Below are 25,108 nucleotides of genomic sequence, written 5' to 3'. Positions count from 1 at the left end.
GGGGGCGCCAAATGTGATTGTTGCACCAGTTGCCACCAGCGCAAAAACCTGCCCTGGTAGTGGACCCCTCTGGCCCATGGTCCTGGTGCCACTGCACTACCTGCACTATTGATGGCTACGCTCCTGAGTGTGAGCCTGGTTCCTGCTAGCTGATCCCTGGGTTCCTGAACTATGAGTTTGAGGTTCCAGTGCTGAGCCCAACTCCCTCCATCCTAGCCCTGCTTCCTCGCGCAGCGGCTCCCCGCCGCCCAGAGGCGGGCCCTGTGTGTCCTCCGCGAGGCGACGCTGCAGCGGGGACGGCTGATCGCAGACCCGCCACACTCCCTGATTTACATTTTAATTGTTTCCTTGGAATCAAAGCCTGTCTGACAGCAGAACACGTGTCAGCTCCAGGGGCCGCTGTTGGTAGTCACTTAATGAGCTTAATGAGATAATTAGCAATGTTAATTATCCTTCTAATACGGGGATAAAGCTGTTGGAGCAGCCACAGAGTTCCAGTTTCTGTTTGAAGCTACCACGCGCTTGGAAGCCCTTGTCCAGTGTTTTAGCACTATACTAATGCAGAGAAAGAACATGTAAACGCGGGTTGATGAACTGGCTTCATGTAACAGCATGAAAAAGAATACAAATAAGAGCAAAAACATTACAATAGCCCTAATAATATGTGTATGGATTCATATTATTATTATTATTAATATTATTATTATTAGTAGTAGTACTAGTAGTAGTAGTAGTATTACCATTTGTAAAGGGTTACACCAGTGGCGTAGATAACACTGCGGGCGCACGTGGTGGTCTCTGAGTTTGCCGCCCCAAGGCGGCCGCAGTGAAGAGCGGTGGGGTGTGTGGTGGGGAATGGGGTGCTGGCGAGTTTTACCGCCATTTGTTGCCCCCTCCACGCAAATGCATTGAGGAGCTGGGGGGGTTGCTGTTGCCGCCCGAGACGGAGGTGATGGGGGAGGCCAGTGTCCCTAAAACGCTCCCTGCACCCACCTAGCTACGCCACTGAGCTACACTACAAACCGCTAGGAGTCTCTTGGAGCTATAACTAAGACGCATGAATTAGTTCTAAAAATACTATGTTCCTCCTTCCAGCAGCCGATGGAAGATTGCAGATGCAGCAACGGAACAGACCGTGATTGGGTCTGGACCATAGGAGTAAGTATTTATTCATGAGTAAAAATCCCAGCTTTCAAATTTTTTCCTGAGCCTAATTAAGGTTGGTTCAAATTGTGTAGCTTGTGTGGTGTGTGTGTGGGGGGTGGCGGGTGGTTGGAGGTGGTTTAATTCCATAGTTCCCCCGCTACGGCATGAAAAGTAGAGGTCTAGAGGACAAAGTAAAGCCCACTGAGAGCCGCTAAAGGGCACCAACATGGGAACCAGCCAAACAGCAGCATCTCATCGAAGACCAACGTCTCCCCTCAGAAGAAGAGGTGTAACTGCAAAACAGGGGCCTCGACTGAGATTAAGAGCAGAGCCTCCAACACTGGAGGCTACTTTTAAAACACGCACACACCTACATCAGTGGCATATTAGAATAACAAAGGGTCCAGCAATAGGGCCTCCACACAGGAATATTATTGGGGCCGGTCACTGAAACCTCCACCTAGAACACTTAGAATAATTCCAAGGACTGCAGCACTGGGGAGGCCACATGGAAAAAAGATAACCTGGTTAAATAGCTACTGGGCCTTCATCAGAGGAGACTGAACTTCTCAGTAGACAACATCCGGCAAGAAAAACTTCACTGATCACTACCACAAGGCCTCTAGCAATGGGGATTGCACTTGGAACTAAAGGGCCTCTTTCACAGAAGTCTCCACTTTGAATAACTACCAGATCTCTAGCACTGAAGCCTCTTTGTAGAATACATTAGGGCCTCTAGCAACCAGTAGCGGCTCGCAGTGGGAGTGCTGCGGGCGGTGGGGTAGGGTGGGGGAGGGGCAGGTCGAGGGGGTAGGGGAGTCGGACATACAACGTCCACGAGTAAAGTAAGTAAATAAATAAGTACAACTATTTACTCATGCTCGCTGCATCGCTGAGATGGCGATGCAGCGAGCGCAAGGTAAATAGTTTTATTTTAGCAACAGAGCTTCCACTTAGAATAGCTACGGGGCCTTCATCACTGGATCCTCAACACAGACTAACTACAGAGCCTCCGTCACTGGAGCCGCCACATAGAATATCCACCGTGCCTCTGGTCGTGAAGCTTCCACTTAGATTAAACACAGGTCTCCAGGGAGGAGACGTCTACTTAGAGGAGTCAAAGGACCTCGAGCCCTGCCCTGGAAAATTTAACCCATAATACCACAGGGCCTTTGAGATACCAGACCACTTCTAGGACTCTTTGGCCAGCCCGGGCAGTTGTGCAGAAGTCAACACGAGTTGCGGGTTTCACTTCATTTCAGCTCCAGAGGAGTTAAGCAGGAAGGCCAGTTTGAGAGCGGTGACGTCACAGATGGGTCTGTATAGCGGGCAGGTGATCTCTTTTTAAGGCAGAGGCTGTCTTGGCCTCATTCTTTTCCTTCTGGCCCTTGTCACCACCTGCACAAATTCCCACCCTCCCAACCCTACGCATAGGAGATTGGGGATATGGTGATTTCAGACTGTAGAGCAGTGAAGCAGACCATAGCACAGTCAGTCCAATAAGAGCTTTTCTCCATAATCATCTTCCGATAGCACTAAGGTTGCCACCCTACATTTTCATTCTGTGATAGTTATACCGCTAGGATAGGAATTAAGGTTTTGAGGCTTCAGGTAGTTGTGTAGTGGATGGGGCTTTAGCTGTTGGTCACTCTGCTAGGGTTAGTGGCCTATAACATGGTGGTTTGGGGCCTGAGGGCAGAGCCATAACGAATGTCCAGTGGAGGAGAGTTCTGGTATCTTCCCGCAAGATGCAGGCGGTTCCTCCTGCAAAGAAGGATGGAATAGAAATGGGGCTGATGCGCTTTGAGAAATGAATGTGCAATCAGCTGGCCTGCTTTTGATGTAAATAGTACAGTGTGGTGTTTGTCTAGATTAGGAAGTAATACATTTTTAATATGGTAATAATGTGAGAACAATGTATTGTTTTTGGTAACTAACTGTTTTTTCCCCATAAATACCACCAGTGATATATATCCAATTTTGAGATGTTATGATGTCATTGACTAAGTTGAGTTGGAGGGAGACGGGATCCAGACTAGATGCCTCCCCGGCTTATGGTTACGAAATCTTCACCTGGAAAAACTACAGAATAGAACACTAAAGACTCCATTTAGAGTAAATGAAAGGTATCTAGCACTAGAGCCTGCACTTGGAATAAGTGTATGACCCCTAATACTGGAGCCTGCGGTACAAGAACCTCCACTTGGTATAACTACAGAACTCTAGCACTGGTGCTGTGATCTCCCCCTAGAATACATATAGAGTACAATAGCAAAGACCTCTTCCTCGAATCCACATAGGCTCGAATACTGGAATCTTCTTATTTTGACACAGATCTCGTAGCTCACTTCCTGCTTTAATGCATATAGTGTTTTGTAGGACACGCCTAAGATAGCACGAGTACGCTGTTGCTTGAAAAATATTTTATAGAGCACCATACAATTGCTTACCATCCCCCAATCTTGGAGCCACCCGTTGACTAAATTGTCACTCTTCTTTGCTGCCTCCTAATTGGCCAGCACGTGCTGGCTCCACTTCCTGCTCTTTTGTGTGAAGCAAGGACCAAATACTGATTGATATACCTTGATCAGTATTCTTCCGCTACTTGCGCTGTGATTGAAGTACTGTTTTTCTTTTTTCTTCATGTCCTGTTGCTTCTTCCCTCCCACCACCACTGTATGTGCTGCTTCTTACCTCCCACAACCCCATGTCCGTGTTGCTTCTTCTCTCCCACCCCGATTGTCCGTGTTGCTTGCTTTAAACCCCATTCACCCCCCTTGTCCATGTTGCTTGCTTTAAATTCCTTCAGCCACCCTTGTCCATGTTACCTACTTTAAAACCTTTGCGTCCCCAATTGTCCTCGTTGCTTGCTTTAAACAACCCCCACTGCCGGTTTCCACGTTGCTTGTTTTAAACCAATCCCGCCCCCAACTTGACAATGTTACCTGCTTTAAACCGATTATGCCCCCCCAGTGGTCTAAGTTGCTTGATTTGAACCCTCTCCCCCAGGCTGTCCACGTTGCTGTGAACAAACTGTTTGCCGACCACTGTTGTGTGGCTTTTAACCCCCTCCCCTGTTGTCCTTGTTGCTTTGAACACTTTCCTTCCCCTGTTGTCCTTCTTGGTTTTAACCCCACCCTTTCCCCATGCCTGTGCTGCTTTTAACCCCCTTCCTCCCCCAAGTCCTTGTTGCTTTTAATCCCCCTCCCTGCCCTGTCCATGTTGTTTTAAAGCCCCCCACACCCTGCAGTCTATGTATTTTTTAACACCTCCCACCTTTTAACCTTGTGCCCCACCCGCCATAAGAAAAAAAAATCGCTATTATGACCGTCCTATTTCCTGCCACCCTTCCTCTTGTTGTCCACGTTGCCCGTTCCCTTCCACCCTTTCTCCTGTTGTCGTGTTGCCAACATGCAATATGAAAAAACAGTAGTAGCCGCCATAAAATGAAAGTGGGGGTGGCGGACGAGTGGGGGACGGGGGTTGGGCGGGGGGTGGAACAGGGAATTTAGAAGAAAATCTAAGTTAAAAATCATACCTTTTGCTGCCGCTGCCTCCAATGCCCGTCTCAATGCTTCTCTCCCACCAGTCTCTGGGAAAGCACAGGCTCCCAACCCAATATAGACAATGCTGTCATGCTATGGAACAGCACCAGGATTGGTCTGAGCGGACGGGTCTGTCGCTCAGACAGTGCCGGGAGCCTGTGGCTTTTCTTGGACCTGGCTGTGCAACACGGCTGGGTTGGAGAAATAGAAGCGTGCATCCATGCTTGGCAGGCCTAAGACAGCCGGCCAAACGGACATGCGCACTTCTTAGTGTCCTCCACTCCTCCCTGTCCCGGCCCTACATGTATGCCTAAACCACAGCCAGTCACGGAAAAATAAAATCATATTGTTTTATTATCATTTTATTATTTTCTGTGACTGACTCTGACGAGTAGGGCGAAGCTCCTCTGCAATTATGGAGAAGCCGCACCTGAGAAGAAAAAGAGCTATGACCCGGTCAGTGCTTTTTCACAAACTTTTAGCTATGCGCAGAGCAGCCATGAAGCTATACAGCATGGCTAAAAGACATTGACAAAGCATAGGCGAGACCTATTGGCTTTGCCAAAGCTTGTTTATCATCCTAGCTCTTCCACCCACCCGGCGCTCTTCCCATGATGCACCAGGCCTGCCCTCCAGCACACTGTCTACCTTTCCTCCATCCCCGCATCCCGTCTCCCTAAATCCTCACACCTCCACAGTGATGTCATAATACAAAACACAGTCTTCGCCCTAGGGTCTGCTTAATTATTTTTTTTAATTAATTCAGATTATTACAGCCGACGACGCCTCAGTGAGCAGTGTAATTGATTTTCATTAATTCGTCCCACGGAGCGCCCGGAACAACATGTATTTGGCTGCTGAAGGTTAAAGACTGCGTTATTGGCTTTTCCCTAAATAAGCCCGGATCATTAGCTCCTCCAGTGAAGGGGTTACCATCTGGAAAGGCAGCTCGGAAACATTACTCAGGCAGGAGTGCATGAAATTGATGTCTTTGCTTCTCCTGTCCTGCTTCTGCGAGGAAGAGGCACTAATTACAGGAGCCGGGATGCGAGGGGGCATTACTCATGCGCTGTTATTCCTGATCATGTCAGCGCTGACAGCTCGACGGCCGCGTGATAAATGAGCCCTCCCAGACAGACACCCGGAAGAGGCGCGGAATGGACTGTCTTGGAAACTTGGGGAGAGATTGCCATTGGCCGGCTCTGCTGTGGGTCATCAGATGAACTGGGGAACCATGACAGTCAAGTGCTTCAAAAGGTCAGCGGGCAGATAGATATGTCTTGCTGGCCTCCTTGGGCTTGTAAACCCCTCTGTTTATAGGTTCTGTTGGCCCACTGCCAGCCATTTTTATCGACGTCCATATAAATGGATTTCAGTGGTTCAAATAGCCGTGGTGGACAGGCTGGCCTAGCATGTCTAGCCTGGTCAGTGCTTGAAATGGGAAAGTAGAAGTGCAGGTACTCTGTACCAGAGCACCTGCTTGTTTCGGAGAAGTGCTGGTACTCTCCAATTGAAAGTATTGCGTCTCTCTTGAGAAGTGCTGGTACTCTCCCTCTCAAAGTAAAAAGGTGCCGGTACTCCGTACCAGGCAGTACCGGCCCATTTAAAGCACTGATCCTGGGGTTATAACCAGACGAGGAGCCAGAAACAGGAGGTGTCCTCCCTCAGCGTACATTGGAATCAAGGCCATCCTGTAGAACCAGCAATCTTCAGAACACACCGCAATCCAGGTAGATTATCTGAACTCAGATTAACAATGCAATTCAATCCACATGCGATCCAGATCAACCCATCTCCAGCACGCAAATAATTCCAAACCAACCAAGCAACAACATTCAATGCAATCTAGTGCAGCCAATAATAAAGAACACACAAAGTGATCATTAGCGCACACTATAATACGATACAGACCAATCCCTCACATCAAGGTAGCCCTGGTCATTTCACCATCAACACATCCTGAAATACAGCCCATCCGATCTCAAGACATTGTAAAATAAGTACATGTTTATGATTAGATAATGCAATGTAAACAAACCTGTGGAACCCCTATTAACAACACACACTGCTTGGTGGCATGCACATGTACCCGCTCAGCCAGTCCTCTCTAGAAGATGCAATAGGAATCATGAAATGTGTCCTGTTGATGCAGCAACACCAGGCAGTGAAGAGTTTTCTCATATTGGCCTTGAAAGGTAGAAACATATCTTGTTCCAGCTCTCATCAGCCTCAGCGGTTCAATCCAACAGAAATCCTGCAAATCGCTTCTTTCCTGAGATTGGTTGAGAACCTAAACTTTGAATGTTGCTCCTGAACAGTTTGCCGCTCCTGTCCCATGATGCTGCCTGTCTGAGCTACCACTGTGAAGAATTTCTGACGCCAAGTATGAACCTGCGTGACGTGTTGCTTCTGGGATGATGATGGTCTGTGTGTTTTGCATTCTCCCAAGGCTTAACCAAGTCAGTTGAAATCTTTCAGAGGCCATGCTGATGTTCTACCCGGCAGATGCTGGAGTTGGTTGTGTGAGGAGAGGTGCACAGCACATTTTAAGTTTTGGGTAACTTTAACCCTCTCTAAGGACTAGCTTGTTCTTTTGACTCCCGGGGGCTACATGCATATAGGCTACGTTTGGTAGATCTCACAATATTGGTTCTGGCAGGCAGCAGTGAACCGCACCTTTGAGATCCTAGGTGACCTTATTGGTCACAATTTATAATTTGCATCCGCTGGAACTGAGATATTAAAAAAAAAATCGTTTCCATTATTAAGAATGGGACTTTGTGCTGCTTCACAAGCCATGCCAAGAAGAAGCACAAACTACAGAGGGGGATTCAAAAACAGTCCCAGCACTGGATCATCAGTAAACTACTTTCCCAGAATCCAAACTGCGGAGACCATATTAAACATTTCCAGCATCAAACAACATCCCAGGACTTATCCATGGTGCTGAATTCTCATCAGGTAACATAGGCATATGCACACCTTTGGTAAAAGTTTCAGGAGCAACAAACGCGGACTGAACAGCTGTCTGGATCACGAAATACAAAAGGTCTGTCCAGCCCGAATGCTCTTCCCTCCAGTGTATGGAACGGTTACGGTGACACACTTGAAGACTTGATGTGCGCTGCTTTTAACTTTTCTGTTCTTGTATAATAAGATCGTAGTCGATATTATCTCATATCCTGCTCCACTTACTTTAGATCTTTAGTGCTGCGTGAGGCTTTTATGTGTATGAATTGTATAAAAATGTATTAATTCTTCATGTCTTATATCAAATTTGTGTAATATTTGCAACTGAAGACTCATAATTCAAGATAGAAATGTGTAGAGTTTGAACATCAATGAACTGAGCATTTGATTGCATATTGTTTTTAATTGTGTATTGTATACTTTCATTCAGGTTATTCCCTAATAATACATTTGAGAGTAATGAGGAATCTATAGAGTTTGAATAATTCTTCATGTCATGTCAAATATAATTGATTGGATATATCTGCTATGTGCCAAATGGTCAATAATTAACTGAAAAACACAGAAAGGAAACCCTCTTTTTTTCATTATCTATACCCAGTCCTTTCTGGTTTATCTGGGAAACTCTCCTCTTTGGAAGAAGGACTATCAATAGTGTGACACCTTATCTGGTTTAGCATTCACAGCACCCACGAGGGAAAGTTTGACTGTTTGACAAGGTTAGCACAAGAATCAACGAGGATTTGAAGGATACATATTTATCCTGTTAAGAACATATTCAGTCTCTTCGTTAATACTGTTAGGAGGTGTAAGAAACACAGGGCCTGACTTACAGTTTGACAGACCGGTTACTCATCACAACAAACCTAATTGATAAACCCTACACCTTATTTCAAGTACCAGAGGATAAAATGCACCTGCAATAAGGTTCGATGGGATACCCGTCACATTTGTGATGGAGTATCATGTCACACTCTAAATTAGGAGCAAAGTCCATAATCACATGGGCAATTATTCAATTCATGCAATTTATATCTTTTGTCCCTCATTTCCCCAGAATTATATGTTTTTTGAGTTTGATGAGCTCTTAATCCCAAGGGAGACCTTTTAATCTCAAAATCTAGGGCCCCATACAAATACCCTTTGTACATACTGCGATAGTGGAGTCTGACAGCGGGATGCCCAAGAGATATCCACAAACAAGTGCAAGAGAGTTGCGTAGTGACTGCATGGTGAACATACACAATGCGGACGGAGTGTCGCAAAGGCTTTTTACTAACAAACCACATCTTGATATCTGAGTGTGATACGCTACCACCTAATCGGACTACATCATAAGGAACCAAGGACAAGAATAGTATTTACCACAATCTCCTAAACCTTGCGAAGCCCTAGGGTTGAGTGCCAAAAGAAAGTGAAACATGTTTGCTGTTAAACGGAGCACAAATGTATTAGACTGATGAAACCTAACACTATGAAATGAACTTCAATGTACATCTGTACAAGGACTATGAGTACCAACAACAGAAGAAGAAAAATCATGTATTCCACAGAGAATGACATATTGACTTCTAAACTGTGTTGTCCACAGGAGCAGAAATGATCAAATAAACTATGGTTTTCTGAGAAAGTGATGCCATTTAGTGCTGGCTAGGGGCAGACCTTTGGACGAGAGTTAACACTGTGTAGACAGTTCCCCCAATGGAGCTCACACAGGATTCATAAAAAGTTTGTGCTCTCCATTAGGAAGTCCCATTAATACTCAATAGGAAATCAGTGCCTAATCTGTGCCGGTGGTTGCAGGTGATGGATATCTGCACTCAGTTTTGGGGACTTGGAACTCATCATCAGACTTTGACCAAGAGAGAGGGAAAGACATAAAGAGAAGGAAGGAAGAAGGTAAAGATAACAACGAATAAGTAAGGGTGAAGCCAATAGGATTCGCCTATGCAAGATCTATTAGCTTTGTCATGTTTTTAGGCATGTTCTACAGCAGTGCAGCAGCTGTGCCGCATGGCTGAACGTAAGAAAAAAGAGCTATGACAGTCAACGCTGGAAGTAACATAGCACAATTTTTGTTTTTCCTATCAACCATGCTGTATAGCATATGCAAGACATAATGGCTTTGCCAATGCTTTAAAAAAGTGTTATGATTCAGCCAGCACGTATTGGGGGTAGCGGAAGAGGCAAGCGACAAGCGGGGGAAGGGGGTTTGAGGACATGGCAAGCAACAACGGAGGAGGGGTATAGAGAGGAATGGGCAGCAACAAACGGGTGGGGCTGATGGCACAGCTCAATCAACAACGTGGGTGGCAGTTGTTGTGGCGAGGTAAGCAGGCAACAATGACGGGAGGGGGACCAGGCAAGTAACAGTATGGGGCAGGGGGTATATGGGTTAACTAACAATGTATGAGGGGTATAGGACAAGCAATAACAGGTCAATAACGCAGGAGGTGAGCAACGATGCAGAGGAAGATGGTTGGAGGAGGGGAGTTGGCCTGCAAATAACATGGACTCTTATGGAGTGCTACAGCTTAAATAAAAAAAGTACCTTTGGAAGAGGACAACCAGTGAAAGGACACTTGCCACTGACTTAAAGCTGTACTTGATCTATGCTCCACAGATGCGACATATGCCAAAGAAACAGTTGATGAATGGAATGCAAACATTCACCCCCAGTCACAAGGATCTGGGTTAAATCTATCATTCTTTTGCTCACCACATCACGGATGCGACAAGCACACGAAGAGAAACTGAAACCTGCACTCACTGACCACTGAGAGGCAAGGACATTACAGCAACGATGAAGCCAACCGATGGTTTCTGACTTCAGGAACAGGAAGCAGGCAGCTTGGTTCCCTGCCCTAAGTCAATTACAACGCTCCTTGCAGAGTTGTGGTTGGTCTGAGCGCCGTGACACAGCGCTCAGCCAGGGCCTGTAGGGGAGGCCATTTTCTTGATGCAAGGTGTAATGTAGCCTGCATGGAAAAGGGGAAGTGTGCATGACAGGTTTGGGCGGCACATGAGGGCCGACCAAACAGTCAATGCACACTTGGGATTGGGCATACCATTCCTCCCCTGCCCTGCTCCATGATCAGAGCAGCCCTGCCCACCCGCCCGCAAAGGAAACATAACATGATAATAACTTAAAATTATTATCCTTTTATATTTGCTTTCCAGTGCTCGAAAGCAGTGGGGCGATGCTCCTCCGCCATAGCAGAGGGTCCGCCACTGGAAAAGTCAAATATAAAACACTCTTTGTGGCACTTAAGAAAAGGGGGACTGTATTTTGCAATGCATTAACTTTTCCCAGAAGGATCAAAGATGTGATCCGTCTTACACTAGGCTTAAGCTTTTCAACGTAAAATTATTTACATTATTCTTATTTTTTTTTTATTACTTGCCAAGTGTGCTTCTCTTCATTTCAAAATGACGATCTGTTGAATGTGGATTAAAGCGAATGAGACTGTAGGGTCATTTGCAGATTTTCTGAACATTCGGATCTGAGATAGATGTAAAGATTTCATTGAAACCGTTGAGTGGGTGGTGTTTGCTTTTACGAGTAAAGTTTGGTGGTGACTCGGTACAAGGCGGCTTCTCCCCTTTCCTGATTTTGGATTTTGTGGGGGGGGTTTTCTGGATCATGTTCCCATGCATGTAAGTTACAAATCGAAATCACATTTTTTAATTTAGACAAAGCACATGAAATATTGGAAGAGAGAATTGTTTAACTACCTACCCAAGACTGCTACATTTTTTGAGGCACTTATCAGATCACTCAAGCATTCGCAGTTTACATTGCACCGCACTATTTCTTTGAAGCAAGAATCAGAGGAATTCAATTTTACAAGGCCTATGAATAGTCAATGTGCAAGTCACTTACCTGAATGCTGCCCTCCATGCCTTTGGTGTGACGCCCTTGTACCTTCCGCATCGCTGATGAGAGATGGTGGGGAGGTTTTGACCGAGGGGGTGCCCACTTGTTTGCCAGAGACTTCTTTTCTGAGGCTGCAAAGCACATGAAATAAAAATGTTATGGCCTGAATAGTTTTTATCAATACTGGCTGCTCAAAGGTGGCGAGGCACTCCAGAATCTATGTAGTTTCTGTTTTTATCGTTTTTATCAGGGGTGGGTGTAATGTTTCTTTCTGCCCACAGAAATGGCGGAATTTAGCAAAGAGTAACGCAGAGTTCTGGTCATATTCCGCACATTTACGTGTGCTGGATTCAGGCCCGGACTGGCCATAGCGGGCACTGGGCAATCCCTCAGTGCGCCGCATGGGTAGGGGCCGGTTTTAGGCCTCTGGGGCCGTTTTTGTTGCAGGGCCGTTTTTGCAGCCCCCCACACCCCCTCCTCGCCCGAGCGGGGAGGTGGGGCCGGCCAAGCACTTTGCCAGGGCTGGTTGTGGTTCCCAGTTCGGCCCTGGCTGGAATTTATTTCCTGCGAGGATCCAGAAACGTGAGCAAGGTTTGGTGTCCCCTAGCGTGATTTTCTAACGTGGGCAGATGCACCGGTCTCAGTCAGAAGACTCCTTCTTGAGTAGATTTGCTGCGGCTCGAGTAGATTTTATACTCGGACGAGAGCAAAATCAGCTTGAATGGCCCCGCGGTCTCACACACCGCATGGTGCCATTGGCTCTGATTTTTCTGAGCTGCTCGTGCTGATTTTTCAGTGCTACTCGCGCTACTGCCTCTAAACTGTAGTGTGAGCACCACAGCATTAATATTTTCTGTCCAGTGGCTGAAATCCGCGGAATCTCGTGGAATTTTTACGTAACTCTGCAGAATTACAAGGAGTCAAACTCCTCTAGTTCCGCCCACCCCTAGTTTTTATGAGACCCATCAGACTTTCACTGTAATCCCCCTAAACAGGAGGTAATGTGATGCACTCAAGTCACGTGGCTTTTTGGCTATTGCATTATGTTGGGATGGAGTTTTCGCCTGTATGGATCAAGAACTGTGTGCAGTTAACTGTTAATGGCTGCGGTGGTTACCTTTCAACTGTGCATGTGACCAGGGTCGGCTCTAGGGCGGTGCGATCGGTGCGACCGCACCGGGCGTTGACTTGGGGTGGGGGCGTCTTTTTTGAAAATGGTTACTATCATTTTAAAAGCACCTGTTGCCTCGTTCCTGGCCTCCAGCAACTGTCAGACATCAATTAAAATGTCAAGAGAAGTCCGGTGATTAATCGTCTTCCTGGAAAGGGACCGTTTGTCTAGTGGAAGTTTTGACTCATCCTAAGGTAGTGCAGAGGGTTAAAATGCCTGCTGCTAAGAACGTGTACCATGCAGATAAGGAAGTGCATATAATGTAAATAGGCCAGTGTTCTGTAAGAGAGCTCCTTTTGTTACGTGTCTTTTATAAGTCAAAATCCTAACATAGAACATTGAGCTATTAACTGTCATCCTAGAGCTGCATGCAAACTGCAAGGAATATGTAAGAGCTATATGTTTTTGCCCAGTCTTTCATCATCCTAATCTTGTGAAAAGGGTTCATTTGGGTGGAAAACAATTCTTATTATGAAAGAGAACCCCTAACAATGATGTTACATTTTAAATTCTGAATTTTTGCATTTCCTGAATCAAAACATAAACTATATTTCCGACCCGTATCGATGACATGTCACTCCTACACTACACCTTGTAGTACTGTCCGATGTAACATTTCCTATACACTGATTTATTGAATATGATTGTCTCTGTGCAATGTGTGTGTGGTGTAAAGTGCTCCAACACCTTACACTGGTATGAGTGGCGCTATAAAAATAAATTAATCTGAGTGACAGTGGTTATGGAGACTTAAGGGGCACTGTTAAAGGGTGCTAGTGAGGGAATCCGTGGTAGAGGTGGTCATTGGGGGGGAACCCAATAAAAGTAAAGACATGAACGGGGAGTTCCCATTACTCATGAAGACCAAAAATTCAAGTATATACAATTGCCCACAGAGACGCTGCCTGATATCAAATCATTTTATTTTCGTACATGTATAAATAAGAGAGACTTTATTTCTTCCAAAAATTCATTTAACATGTAAAATTCATGAAATATTAGCCCAGAACCACAAAAACCAGTAAAACATTATGTGCAATAACCATTTGTACCCTCAGGCATACACACATCCAGCCATCACCTCATACAGCAAACAGGAAAATTACAAACACATTTCAGACCAACAGACAGAGGAAAGCGCCGACGCGCGTTTCGGAACAAGTGCCACCATCAAGGATTCCTTCATCAGGGCGCAAGTAAAGTTTTTACAGTTCCACTTCAAATTTTCTGGGCAACAGTACTACCATTCGTAGCGTATCTGTAAAGGCTACACAAACAATCATTCAGTGGAACGGCAGTAGTATAAACAACCCAGTCCACGGGTGTCGTAAACCTGAACAATGTAAGGAATACTCCGAAATTTTGAGAATCACAAGAATATGGTAAAGGGAAGCAGACCGACAAATGTAATGCACACTGGAACGGGTTAGGAAAGATCTTTAGTCACGTTTTCTCCATTGGGGGGGGGAACCAACAGACAATGTCGCACAGGGCGCCACCAGCACTAAAGCCGGCCCTGCATGTGACAACAGCACAACAAGGAACAGGTCCAAGATTTGGATCTGCTTGCTAGTAAACACGTGGTCCACTCTAGCAACACAGCTACGTACCAAGGTAATGCTGCCATGCCTTTGCTGCTGCCTCCTCCCACAGCGGGGTAACATCAGAGATCTTCAGCCTGCTCTCCAGCTGCCCTGGCTTCACGGACAGGTCCATTTTGTAGGTGTCCTCCAACGCCTGCCTCCGTTGGGAAATCAGCAGCTCCCACACCATCTCCACCATCTTGAGGACCTCCGCCTGGACTGAGGGACAATATTCACATTACTGTTAGGGCATCAGGGCATGAGGGTGCTTCTGTGTGGGTGTCTTATGACATTGCTCACTATAAAAGTGTCAGTTCACCATATCAACAGCACTACAACACTGCAGTGTCTCTATGTAGCTCTGTGTTATTATATATCTGTCACTTTTAATGTGTTTCTGATCAACAGACACTAGGTGTAACTGACTCAATTGTCCACGAGGACCACAAAGTAAGTGCACATGAGAGTGTCTGAAATGTTTTTAAGGGCCTACTAGTGAGTATGAAAGAGACTGCATGCCTGCATGTTTTTAGTGTGTGCTCATGTGTATTCATGCGTTTATGAAAGAGTTAATATACCCCAGTATGGATATGTGCTTGCATGAGCACTTCTGAGCAAGAAGTGTATTCTTTCACTGTGTGCATGCTCATGCCACAGTCCTTTAGCAAGCAATCATTGTATATGTATTTTATATGATTATTGTGAAACTATTTGTATTGTACAAAATAAGAAAAGTTTCAATTGTTTTCCAATTGTATTCAATTCAGCATCTTCAACATCTACAAAAAATGTCAAGCAGCAGCAAACACATGTTTTGCAGTGAGGAGTCCACAGCTTTTTCAAGGCTGGGTGACATCAGTTAACAAGCATTGGCAAAGATAGTAGGTCTTACCTATGCAAGCTCTATTGGCTTTGTCAATGTTTTTTTTAACCATGTTGTACAGCAGCCTAGCATGGCTGAAAGTCAAATAATTTTAAAAAGCGCTGTGATGCAGTCAACACTGGTTGAACCATAATGCTTTTATTTTCTTTGCCTTTAGCTATGTTGCAAGTTGCTGTACAACATGGCTAAAACACATTGACAAAACCAAAAGATCTCACATAGGTGAGACCTATGGGTTTTCCCAATGCTTGTTACACTCGATGTTGAGTTTACTGTTTTGGGATTAAGAGAAATAACTTTCAGTGCGCCTTCAGGCTGGTAGATCTGATATGGTATTTTTTGTGGAGTTTTATGTAACGCGAACTAGACCCAAAGGAATCAGATCGCTTTACGTGAGCACCAGTTGAGTTGTAGATGTACACATTGGATTTTTTGTTAGGCACAAGGAGATTGCGTGATTTGCCCAGAATCACAGGATGTTGGCGGCCCTGCCATGACTCGAAACCTGTTCCCTAACTCCGAAGTCGACTGCTCTAGCCGTTAGGCCACATCCTCTCCATTGAAGCAGTGAAGCCAGTCCATTATTGCACAAGTACGTTTCATTCCCTTAAGCTATCTCTCAAGGCTCTTTTGAGAGTTTTCGTGTGTTTGCAGCCAAAATGACATAGCGTGGCATTTAGGCAAATTCACACACGTTTTCTGCCCTTCTCCTCTGCAGACTGAGCCTCTTCCGCATTTGAGTGTTCTGCAACAGAGACAAAGGAAAATTCAGACTTCCCTGCCACTCTGTAAAAAAGATACTAGTTGGATTCACACCTTAAGTTGTCGTGGTCTATTATAAGACAAATTACAGTGTGATTTTTCCCACCTGGACTAGTTGTTCTACAGATGGCCAAACCTAAACAGTGTTTAATTCATTCTAAAAAAGTAGTAAAACTCTAAACAGAATGCATACTAATTAAGAATGTGGGAGTCATTCTATTTAAGAGCCGAAGTACTATCTCCTAAACTTTCTTAGCTAAAAATTCCTTTGGTCGCTCAATGATTCCAAACAGACATACGTTTTAGTTCTACGGATGCTTCCAATGCTTTAGAACCCTACAGAGAAAAAATATTGCATGTGGTGTATATTGGGTGGTCAAATATTGGGCTTCAAAAAGACAAGCAGGCTAAATACAGAAAGACGAGAGGTTGTGGCATTACGGCCAAAGCTGCTGACTTAGGAGCTGGGGAACCCGCTTCAGGTCTGGGCGTTGGCTCAACATAAGGGCCGGACTGGCAGTAATGGACACCAGGCATTTCCACGGTGGCCTGGAAGGGGCGAGGGCGGTTTTGGACAGGTGGGGTGGGGGGTGGGTTGTTACTGGGGACCGGTTTTGCAACAGTAATATGCAAAAATTGTCCCCTTGTAACAAAAGTGCACGCAGCTACAATGGTCCCGCCATACCAACACCCCGGGCCGTTTGGACCTAATTGCCAGGGCTGGTTTGCGATCCCACTCCGGCTCTGCTCAACATCTTGTGATTCTGGAATAATCACTTCATCACTGGGCACTGGGCATCCCCGCGCAGCGGATATTAGCGCTGTCGCGGGCTTGAAAAACATTATTGCCGCCATTACCGGAGAACCCCAGGCCACGCCCACTATCGTAAGGCCACGCCCCCCACCGAAGGTACATAAAGGGCGCTGAATACAAGCGCGACTTAGAAACAACCATCTCCTGAGGTGGAAGCCGGGAGAACGATCGCCATTATTTTAAAATTTGAGTGTACTTACTGTGTTTTTATCCACCTGATCCCCTCTCCCTGGGCACTAAATCTTGGATTAAAACGCACTGGGCATCCCAGCGCAGCGGATATTAGCGCTGTCGCGGGCTTGAAAAACATTATTGCCGCCATTACCGGAGAACCCCAGGCCACGCCCAATATCGTAAGGCCACGCCCCCGCCTACATCTCCTCTCTCCTATAAACTATGTGCATTCCCCAGACGTGCAGCGGACGAGCGCAGTGGGCGCGACGTCTGCCCGCCGAAGGCGCGCCTAAGGCAAGCCCGTCTGCGCCGGGACCGAGCCCAGGGCCATGCCCCCTGACCAAAATCATACCGATAGAAGAGGATGGACTTATTCCAGCCAGGAGCTCCTATCACTAAGACCTTGTATCACATGCATTCCGATCGACTTACATAAGGAAGGTAAGACCTGTCCATCTTGCTCACGAGCATTTGCTTTCTCATGGATTAGAGCTCTAAATATGACCCACAACCAACCTAAGATACCAATCTACAGAAATTCAACTATTAAAGAGGGACTAATCAATGCTAGATCTATGGTTAAACATAATGTCCACACAGCAGAGTTAATTGAAAGCCAAAATATAGATCTTCTATTCGTTACTGAAACGTGAGCAGACGAAGCATCTGACGCTGATCTGACCCTGGCGCTTCCAGAGGGTTTTTCTATCTTCAGAGCTGATAGAAAAATGAAACGCGGAGGAGGATTAGCAATTATAGCTAAGGAGGAATTTAAGATCAAAAGTTCAGACAAAGGAAGCAACCCAGATTGTGAAACGTTGACTTTTCAAATAAAAATCACCAACAATTATACGTTTAATGGCCTACTGATCTATAGACCACCTAATGCCAAAACGCCTTTAATTGAGCTTTTAAGTCCATTTGTAGAATCAAGCGTGACAAGTCTTGACTATACAATTCTAAGAGACTTTAATATACACCTGGAGAAAACGTCTGACCCCAAGGTAATTTCATTTAAAGATGAAATGGCAAACTTTGACCTAGAACAAAAAGTACATTTAGATACGCATTGCGCCGGCCATACTCTGGATGGTATTTTTACATCATGTCAGAAGATAAATAAAATTGATACGCTCACAATCCCGTGGACAGATCACAAGAAGGTCTCCTTCTCATTAGAAATTACACAAGATACAGGAAGACCGGTCGAAGCCATAAAAAAAACCACATATCATGACTGGTCCAAAATCCAACCCCAGGCATTCATGGACACTCTCTGCTCATCTTATCCGACTCTAGATGTAGACAACAATAAAGCCTGTAAACAATTTAATAAGTGGCTCGAGAACGCAGTCCGACTTACAGTTCCACAAAAGAAAGTTACTTTTAAAAGAAAGACCCCTTCACAACCATGGTTCTCAGAAGCTTTGAAGGAACAAAAACAATCATGTAGAAGAGCAGAAAAAAAGTGGAGAACCAATTACGACGTACAGCAAAAAAAAGAATATAAAGCAGTTTTAGCTAGTTATAAAAAATTAATAACAACAGAGAAAAGCAAATACTTTGTTCAAAAAGTTAATGAATCAAAAAAAATCCAGTAAAGCCCCCTTCTCTACTGTTACAAAACTTTCAAAAATTGAAAATAATACTTTAGAAGAAATGTCATCAGAATTCTGCAATACTCTAGGTGAATTTTTCGTAAAAAAAAGTTTCCTCAGTTTATGACTCTTTTAAAAACCATAATACAGATAGGGCAAACCAGGCAGATCAGGCCACCTCACAATCAACAAATTTAGTGGAACAAACAGTCCAACCCACACTGTTCCAATTTACCCCTCCAACAAAGGATCAAATTCAGAAAGAATTACTCACCATTAACTCAGGTAGTCCAACGGACCCTTGCCCACCCAAAACGATGCAAATCTGTTCAGAACAACTGAGCCTGGTATTAGAAAAATTATTTGGTCAAATACTCGGAACTAACACCTTTCCAGATGACTGGAAAAATATATCAATCAGACCATTACTAAAAAAATCAAATCTGGACTGTGAAGAACCAAGTAACTACAGACCAAAAGCCAGGATCCCTTTCGCCGCTAAAATATTAGAGAAACTCTTAAACAAACAGCTATCCCACTATTTGATGGAAGGTAACTGGCTGGACCAGTCTCAGTTTGCTTTAATTACAGCTGTGGAGAAACTCAGGAAAGTGATGGACAATGGAGCGAAGGCCGCCTTGATACTACTCGACCTATCGGCGGCCTTCGACACGGTCAGTCATGAGATTCTTCTAAATCGTTTAAAAACAGCAGAAATACATGATTCGGCATGTACCCTCATCGCATCCTACCTAGCCAACAGAACTTTCTCAGTAGAAGTAGGAGGAGCGAAATCTGCCATGCGGGGTCCCGCAGGGATCCTCGCTGAGTCCCACCCTTTTTAACTTATAGGTGGCCCCCCTTGCAGACATAATAAGAAACTGTGGTTTCACCCCAATATCCTACGCTGACGACAATCAAATTGTGGTGACCATCAGCAAGGATGTAGAGGAAACAGCGGAAAAACTCCAACTTTGTATGACACAGGTCAGTCAATGGATGGAAAGGAATTGCCTAAAGCTCAACGGAGATAAGAGTGAAGTGATGATACTAGGGGGTGACACAAACATCTGGTCCCCCGCCTGGTGGCCCAAGGATTTGGGTAGATGCCCAGGATCACCAGAAAAAGTGAAGAATCTGGGCTTCACTCTTGACATCAATTTATCATTTGAAGCCCAAGCCAGCAAGCTGTCATCAACACTAAAAATGATAAAAAAGTTACTTCCCTATCTACCACAGGATTCACGTAAAACAGTAGTAACAGCATTAGCATTGGCGAGACTGGATTATGGAAATGGTTTATATGCCGGAGCTAGGACAAAAGTTATAGACAAACTACAACGTCTGCAAAATGCAGCAGCCAGACTGGTTCTAGGCATACCTAAGTTTGAGCCAATCAGTCACAAACTAAAAACTTTACATTGGCTGCCAATTGCAAAGAGGGTGAAATTTAAATCACTCTGCCTGGCCTACAAGGCATTTCAGGGAAAAGGATCACAATTTTTGAGGTATCATCTGAAACAATATGAACCAACTAGACCTATGAGATCCGGCCAATTCAAACTAATTACCGGTCCCAGATTTAGACGAGCTAGCTGGGGCGGTAGAAGTTTCCTTCTACATGCAGCACGTACTTGGAATCAGCTACTTCTTGCCATAAAAACCTGCCCATCTTTGGAATCCTTTAGAAAGGAAGTAAAAACATGGCTATTCTCTGCATAACTTTAGACACCGTTCAGGAGATGGAAGGATTTATCATAGCGCCAAGACGCCCACGGGCATTTGCACGCTCTACAAGTTGACAAATCAAATCAAATCAAACAAATCAAATCACCCTATGACTTATAAAAGAGTAAAGCGTGCTGAAATTGCAAAGCGCTTCAATATGTTCAGGTGGGGTCGAGTTCGACCTATACAAAAATGCCCAATAAGAAGAATTATAGTGATGCTAAAGAATAGTAAGCAATGGGCATGCTAAATGCCCAGTTTTAGATTTTTTTTTAATTAGACACAATAGGTCACCAAGCAACAGCAGTGCATCCATGCTGCCTGCAGGCTCGACCTAAAGAGGGATCAATATTAATTGTATGGTTTATCATCTGTTAAATACAAGGAAACATAGGAGATTGGATTTTTTGTTTTGCTCTGTTTCTGTTTTTATTTTTTTATTGATTTAACACAGCCCCGAAGAAGTGCAGATTTCTCGCTGTGATTCATGTTATGACTGCCCTATAACAATTTTAGTAAATTTAGTGGATACTGAATTGAACACAGTTGAAAAGAAAATTACAATTTTCAGATTTTGTACACTACCAATATTTTTACAATAACTGTATGTAATACATATAAGATGATTGTTTTTAATTGCTGAACATAGAAACATAAATATTTCTTATATTTGGACAAAACGTGTCAATGATGTTGTGATTTTAGGCTAGATTCCCCACACATACCACGGCATTCTTCAGATGCAACCCTGCATTAAAATTTGCTAACTTACCTTAATACCACCCACACTTATTGCCCTCCATGAGGAGACGGACCACAATGCCCAATTGCGTTTCCAAGGAGCCGTGAAAAGACCAATTAGATTCTGGGGACCACAATATCAGATATAGTCTTGACATTAAGTATTTGTCAGGGTCTACGGTTTGTGGAAGTTTCTCAAAAGGGGTAAGCTCTCTAGATGCTCTTGCTTTGGCTGAGTGGTGTAAAGCCCAGTGAGGTAAAGAATTATTTGTGTGTTCCAAAACCTCTCACTCTCTCCTAGGTCGAAATCTCATTTTGGTTGCCCGAAATGCATTATGACCGCCTTGTTGTAGAGGACTCCCAATTTTCCATATCTGATCACTTCTCATTTTTGAGGTGCCTTCATGTCCAATTCTGGAGAATTCAGATATGAGAAGTAAGGAGAGATGGATAGCTTTCTAAGAGCATCCTGAGGTTCATAGGTTCCAAAATGTCCAGGGTTGTGCCCCGAATGATAGAAATGTGTGCTGTATCTGCTTTATCACTTTTCCTCAACTGCACTGTCAACCTGCTAGCTCATGGTCTAAGAAGCACCAATGGCATTCCGTTTCTCTCCTCGATCTTCCCACATGATTCTCAGTTTGGATAGCATTTTGTAGGATGTAAAATCCAGTATGTGCCCATTTTTGGGGAAGAAAAGTTTTTGTCTCAGCCGCAATCTTTTTTCCCCATAAAGTTGGTGCACTGGTTCTATATACTCTGAAGTTTGTTGTGGGGCACTTAGTTTGTATGATTTGAAAAGGCAAAAGTATCTGTGGTAATATTACCATTTTAACCAATGATATGTACCCAAATGAGGTTGTGCCACTGTGGTATACCTTTCGTTTTTGATTCCCAAAGCTACAGATAGATAGCAGACAATAACTGTGGTATTTAGGTGAAAGACGATCCTAAGGCATTTTATAGAGGATAGAGGGAGGAGTCCCATTTAGGTGGCAAAGCGTACCTGGTTAGAAGGTGCGGCTGAAGGTCTCATACATGGACATATTTACCTTATCCTACTTATCTTGCAAACTGGTGCAGTTACTGCAGTAGGATAGATAGGTATAGGGCTGGATCAGACAGAAAGACCAAGATATCATGAATGAATATTGATAGTTTGGACAAGACCAGTCCCAGCTAAATACCCCTTATTGTGGTTTTGTCTTCGATTCTCCATGCCAAGGGTTCAATAATAAACTGAATACCAGGAACCAGAGAGGATGATGCTGTCTTGTTCAAGGTTTCTATCAAAACTAAGGAACTAAAAAGGATGACCCTGTGTTGTTCCACTCCTTAACAGCACCCTCTGTCAGTCTATGTTCGTGATTGCGACCCTTGCAGTTGGTGCTACTTTCCCAGCACTTATCAGGTTCCCAGAGGCACTTCTGAATCCTCGCTCCTCTGTTGCTCACTTAAGAAAGGCCAGCTTCCTCTCTATCAAAGGCTTTCTTGGCTTCCAGGGAGAGGAGTATTGTTTTTTGCTTGAGCTAACCCTACACCCACAAAAATGGTAGGATTGATCCAGGTGTTTTAATTTGATGGCGAGACTTTAATGAAAATCTTGACATCCGTACTTAATTCAATAGGTTTATATACTCCAAATTCTTTTCTGTAATTCCTTGTCATAAGGGCACCATAATCCTTGCTTCCACCATGGAGAATGGATAGCAAAAGAATTAAACAAGCTTTCCTCCATTGAGGTAAATAATCATGCATGCCCACTGCGAGTTCTTCTGTAAAAAGACCTGACATGAGATGTCAGAGACAGGCTCGGAGGTGAAGGTCAGAACCCAAAGCTCATCTCTCTTTTGTATTGATGGGTACTGCATGAACTACTAGAGACTGGCAGTGGTCGTAGAAAAATCAAGAGTCTTGGAATAGAGCTTTTTCCTGTACAGTGTGTGGGAACTCCCTACTAGTTTAACTCAGGTAAAGTTCCATCTAGTTACATGTAACCAGGGTCCTCTGCCCCCATCACCACTTAAGAAAGTGTCTGCACGTGTGTGTGTGTGTGGAGTGTGGTGGAGTGTGAGATCTTCAAATATGGCTGGCTGAATGAATGGGTGAGGTATTGTATTGTATTGTATTGTATATGGTATTTATAGAGCGCAACAAACACCCTACGGGTACCCTGGAGCTAGAAGAAACGTGAGATGCAGACCAGCAGGAACAAGAGAAATGGCTAAAGAAGGAATACAGCCAATAAGAGCGATGTTACATCCCAACAGAATTAATTTCTCGGGAACAGCCATGTTTTAATTTTTTTCCTAAACAGGGACAGAGTACTGCATTGTCGAATTTCCAGCGGAAGCTCATTCCAAAGTTTTGCAGCCGCAAAACTAAAGGATCTTCCACCCAGTCTGGCCTTGTGAAACCTAGGTACACTTGCCAGGTAGGCAGAAGAGGAGCGAAGACTCCGGGCGGGTGTGTACCAGACCATTTTCTTCTGCAGTGGCTTAGGGCCAAATCCATGCAGTGCCCTGCATCCGATACACAGGTCATTGGATTTTGAAGCGTTTGGTGACAGAAGGATGGTAGCTTGGATTGTGCAAGGCTGATGAGGGTCTGTGATGGGCCCTGGAGCCTGCAGTTTGTCTCCCATTCCCCTCCCTCCACAAGTGAAAGAGGTAATTAGCAGTCCCTTTGAAGAAGCCGCAGCCCCTTCCCTCACCATGCCAGGGATCTGTAAGTCTCTGGAACCTGACATTAAGCTTGGGGTTAATCCACATTCAAATTGGACCAGCTAAAATTGGCAGAGCAGAAGCAGCAGTTAGCCCTGACTCCTTCATGTACAGCTCATACAGTGGTCATGCTGATCTAACCTCGAAAGGGTCCCCCCTCCCACTGCAACCCCGCCAAGATTCAAAGGGGGAAGAGATCCAATGGTCCAAGTCTGCCCATAAGTACTTGGTCCTTGCCCAGTGTGGTGTTACACTTTTTCCCAGCGTCCACGGAGTGGCTTTTCATGATTATAGCAAACAACGCAAGGCTGCTATCCTCCTTATAGACTGGGCAACAGTACGGGCTATGTCTGAGGCTACTGCTGCTGTAATTGAACTGTATGAGGGGGAAGATCTGTGTGACTGCTATATGATGCACAGAGCTGGTTAGCATCTTCTAGTCCCACGTAGAGGTGTGCAAAATAACACCTGTGTGACATTTATCACGCCGAAGGATGTGCACCTAAGGATGTGCGGAATTTATCATGCCATCATTACTGATGATGTTTTATATATAAAAAGAACACATGATTCATGATAGGGAATCCTAGTTGAGATGTTAGGCCTGAAGTCTGATTTGAACTCATTTGAATGTTCCTGACATCCAAGGCATTAGGTGATCAAGTGACTCTGCTCAGATGTCCCCCTCTGCCACCCTGGGTACCCATATCACAGCAACACTCAGTCACCTTTGATATATTGGTGGGGTCGGAAGGACTACCACATCAAGCAAACCCTTTCCAGTCAAGAGTGTGAGACAAGCTGTAAGCTCCAGGCCTACCAGGCTGATCCTCCGGCCAGAGGCATCATTCCAGACCATGGATGAGTGCCAATGGCTAGCACAAGACTCCCCGGCTCCTGCAGGGATGAAAGATCTAACAGGTCCCACTCAGAGATACAATAGTCCCAGGATGATGGCCCTGGACCATGGGCACCAGGCAATGACAGTTGTCTCAAGCCACCCAAGATACAATTCTGTTGGTCCAGGGAGGCTTCTCTACTCAGAGTGGTGTTTAAAGCTCCCACTGGGTGCTGGTCAGAGGTTTGGAAGATTCAGGGTGCATTCCCCTAGACATGGGCAGAAGGCCCCAGGTGTAGGTGCCAAGCACTCACTGTTTACCTTCTAAGCCACCCAAAATTCCCTTCCTCAGGGTTAGGGAGGCTTCCTCTCCTCAGGTGAGGTTGAAAGCTAAGACTGGCTTCCTAGTTAGAACTCCAGCAGGCCAAGCATGTAGGCCAAGGGACCGGGGCTCTGTTCACTGGCCTGTGACATGACAACTTGCCCGGAAAGGGGTTTCGCAAGCCATGGTAGACTTTTCTGCTTACATAAGGTAAAAAGTTGTGACCGGTCCCA

At 44.9% G+C, this 25,108-nt stretch overlaps 1 protein-coding gene across 2 annotated transcripts in view; it reads right to left on the bottom strand.

The window, feature by feature from the left end:
• The window catches only part of WDFY4 (WDFY family member 4), an 856,906-nt gene that overhangs the window by 287,504 nt on the left and 544,294 nt on the right, over positions 1-25,108 (bottom strand). For both annotated transcript variants that reach the window (XM_086921796.1, XM_086921797.1), the window contains 2 exons: positions 14,320-14,511; positions 11,545-11,669 (listed from right to left, as the gene is read on the bottom strand). In XM_086921796.1, coding sequence (XP_086777922.1) covers positions 11,545-11,669; positions 14,320-14,511 — 317 coding nt within the window. The remainder of the gene's footprint in view (positions 1-11,544; positions 11,670-14,319; positions 14,512-25,108) is intronic.

The sequence above is a fragment of the Lissotriton vulgaris genome, chromosome 5 (genome assembly GCF_964263255.1).
Source record: "Lissotriton vulgaris chromosome 5, aLisVul1.2, whole genome shotgun sequence".
NCBI classification, from domain to species: Eukaryota; Metazoa; Chordata; class Amphibia; order Caudata; family Salamandridae; genus Lissotriton; species Lissotriton vulgaris.
The sequence above is the reverse complement of the archived record's forward strand: the minus strand, read 5'-3'. Positions and strand labels throughout refer to the sequence as shown.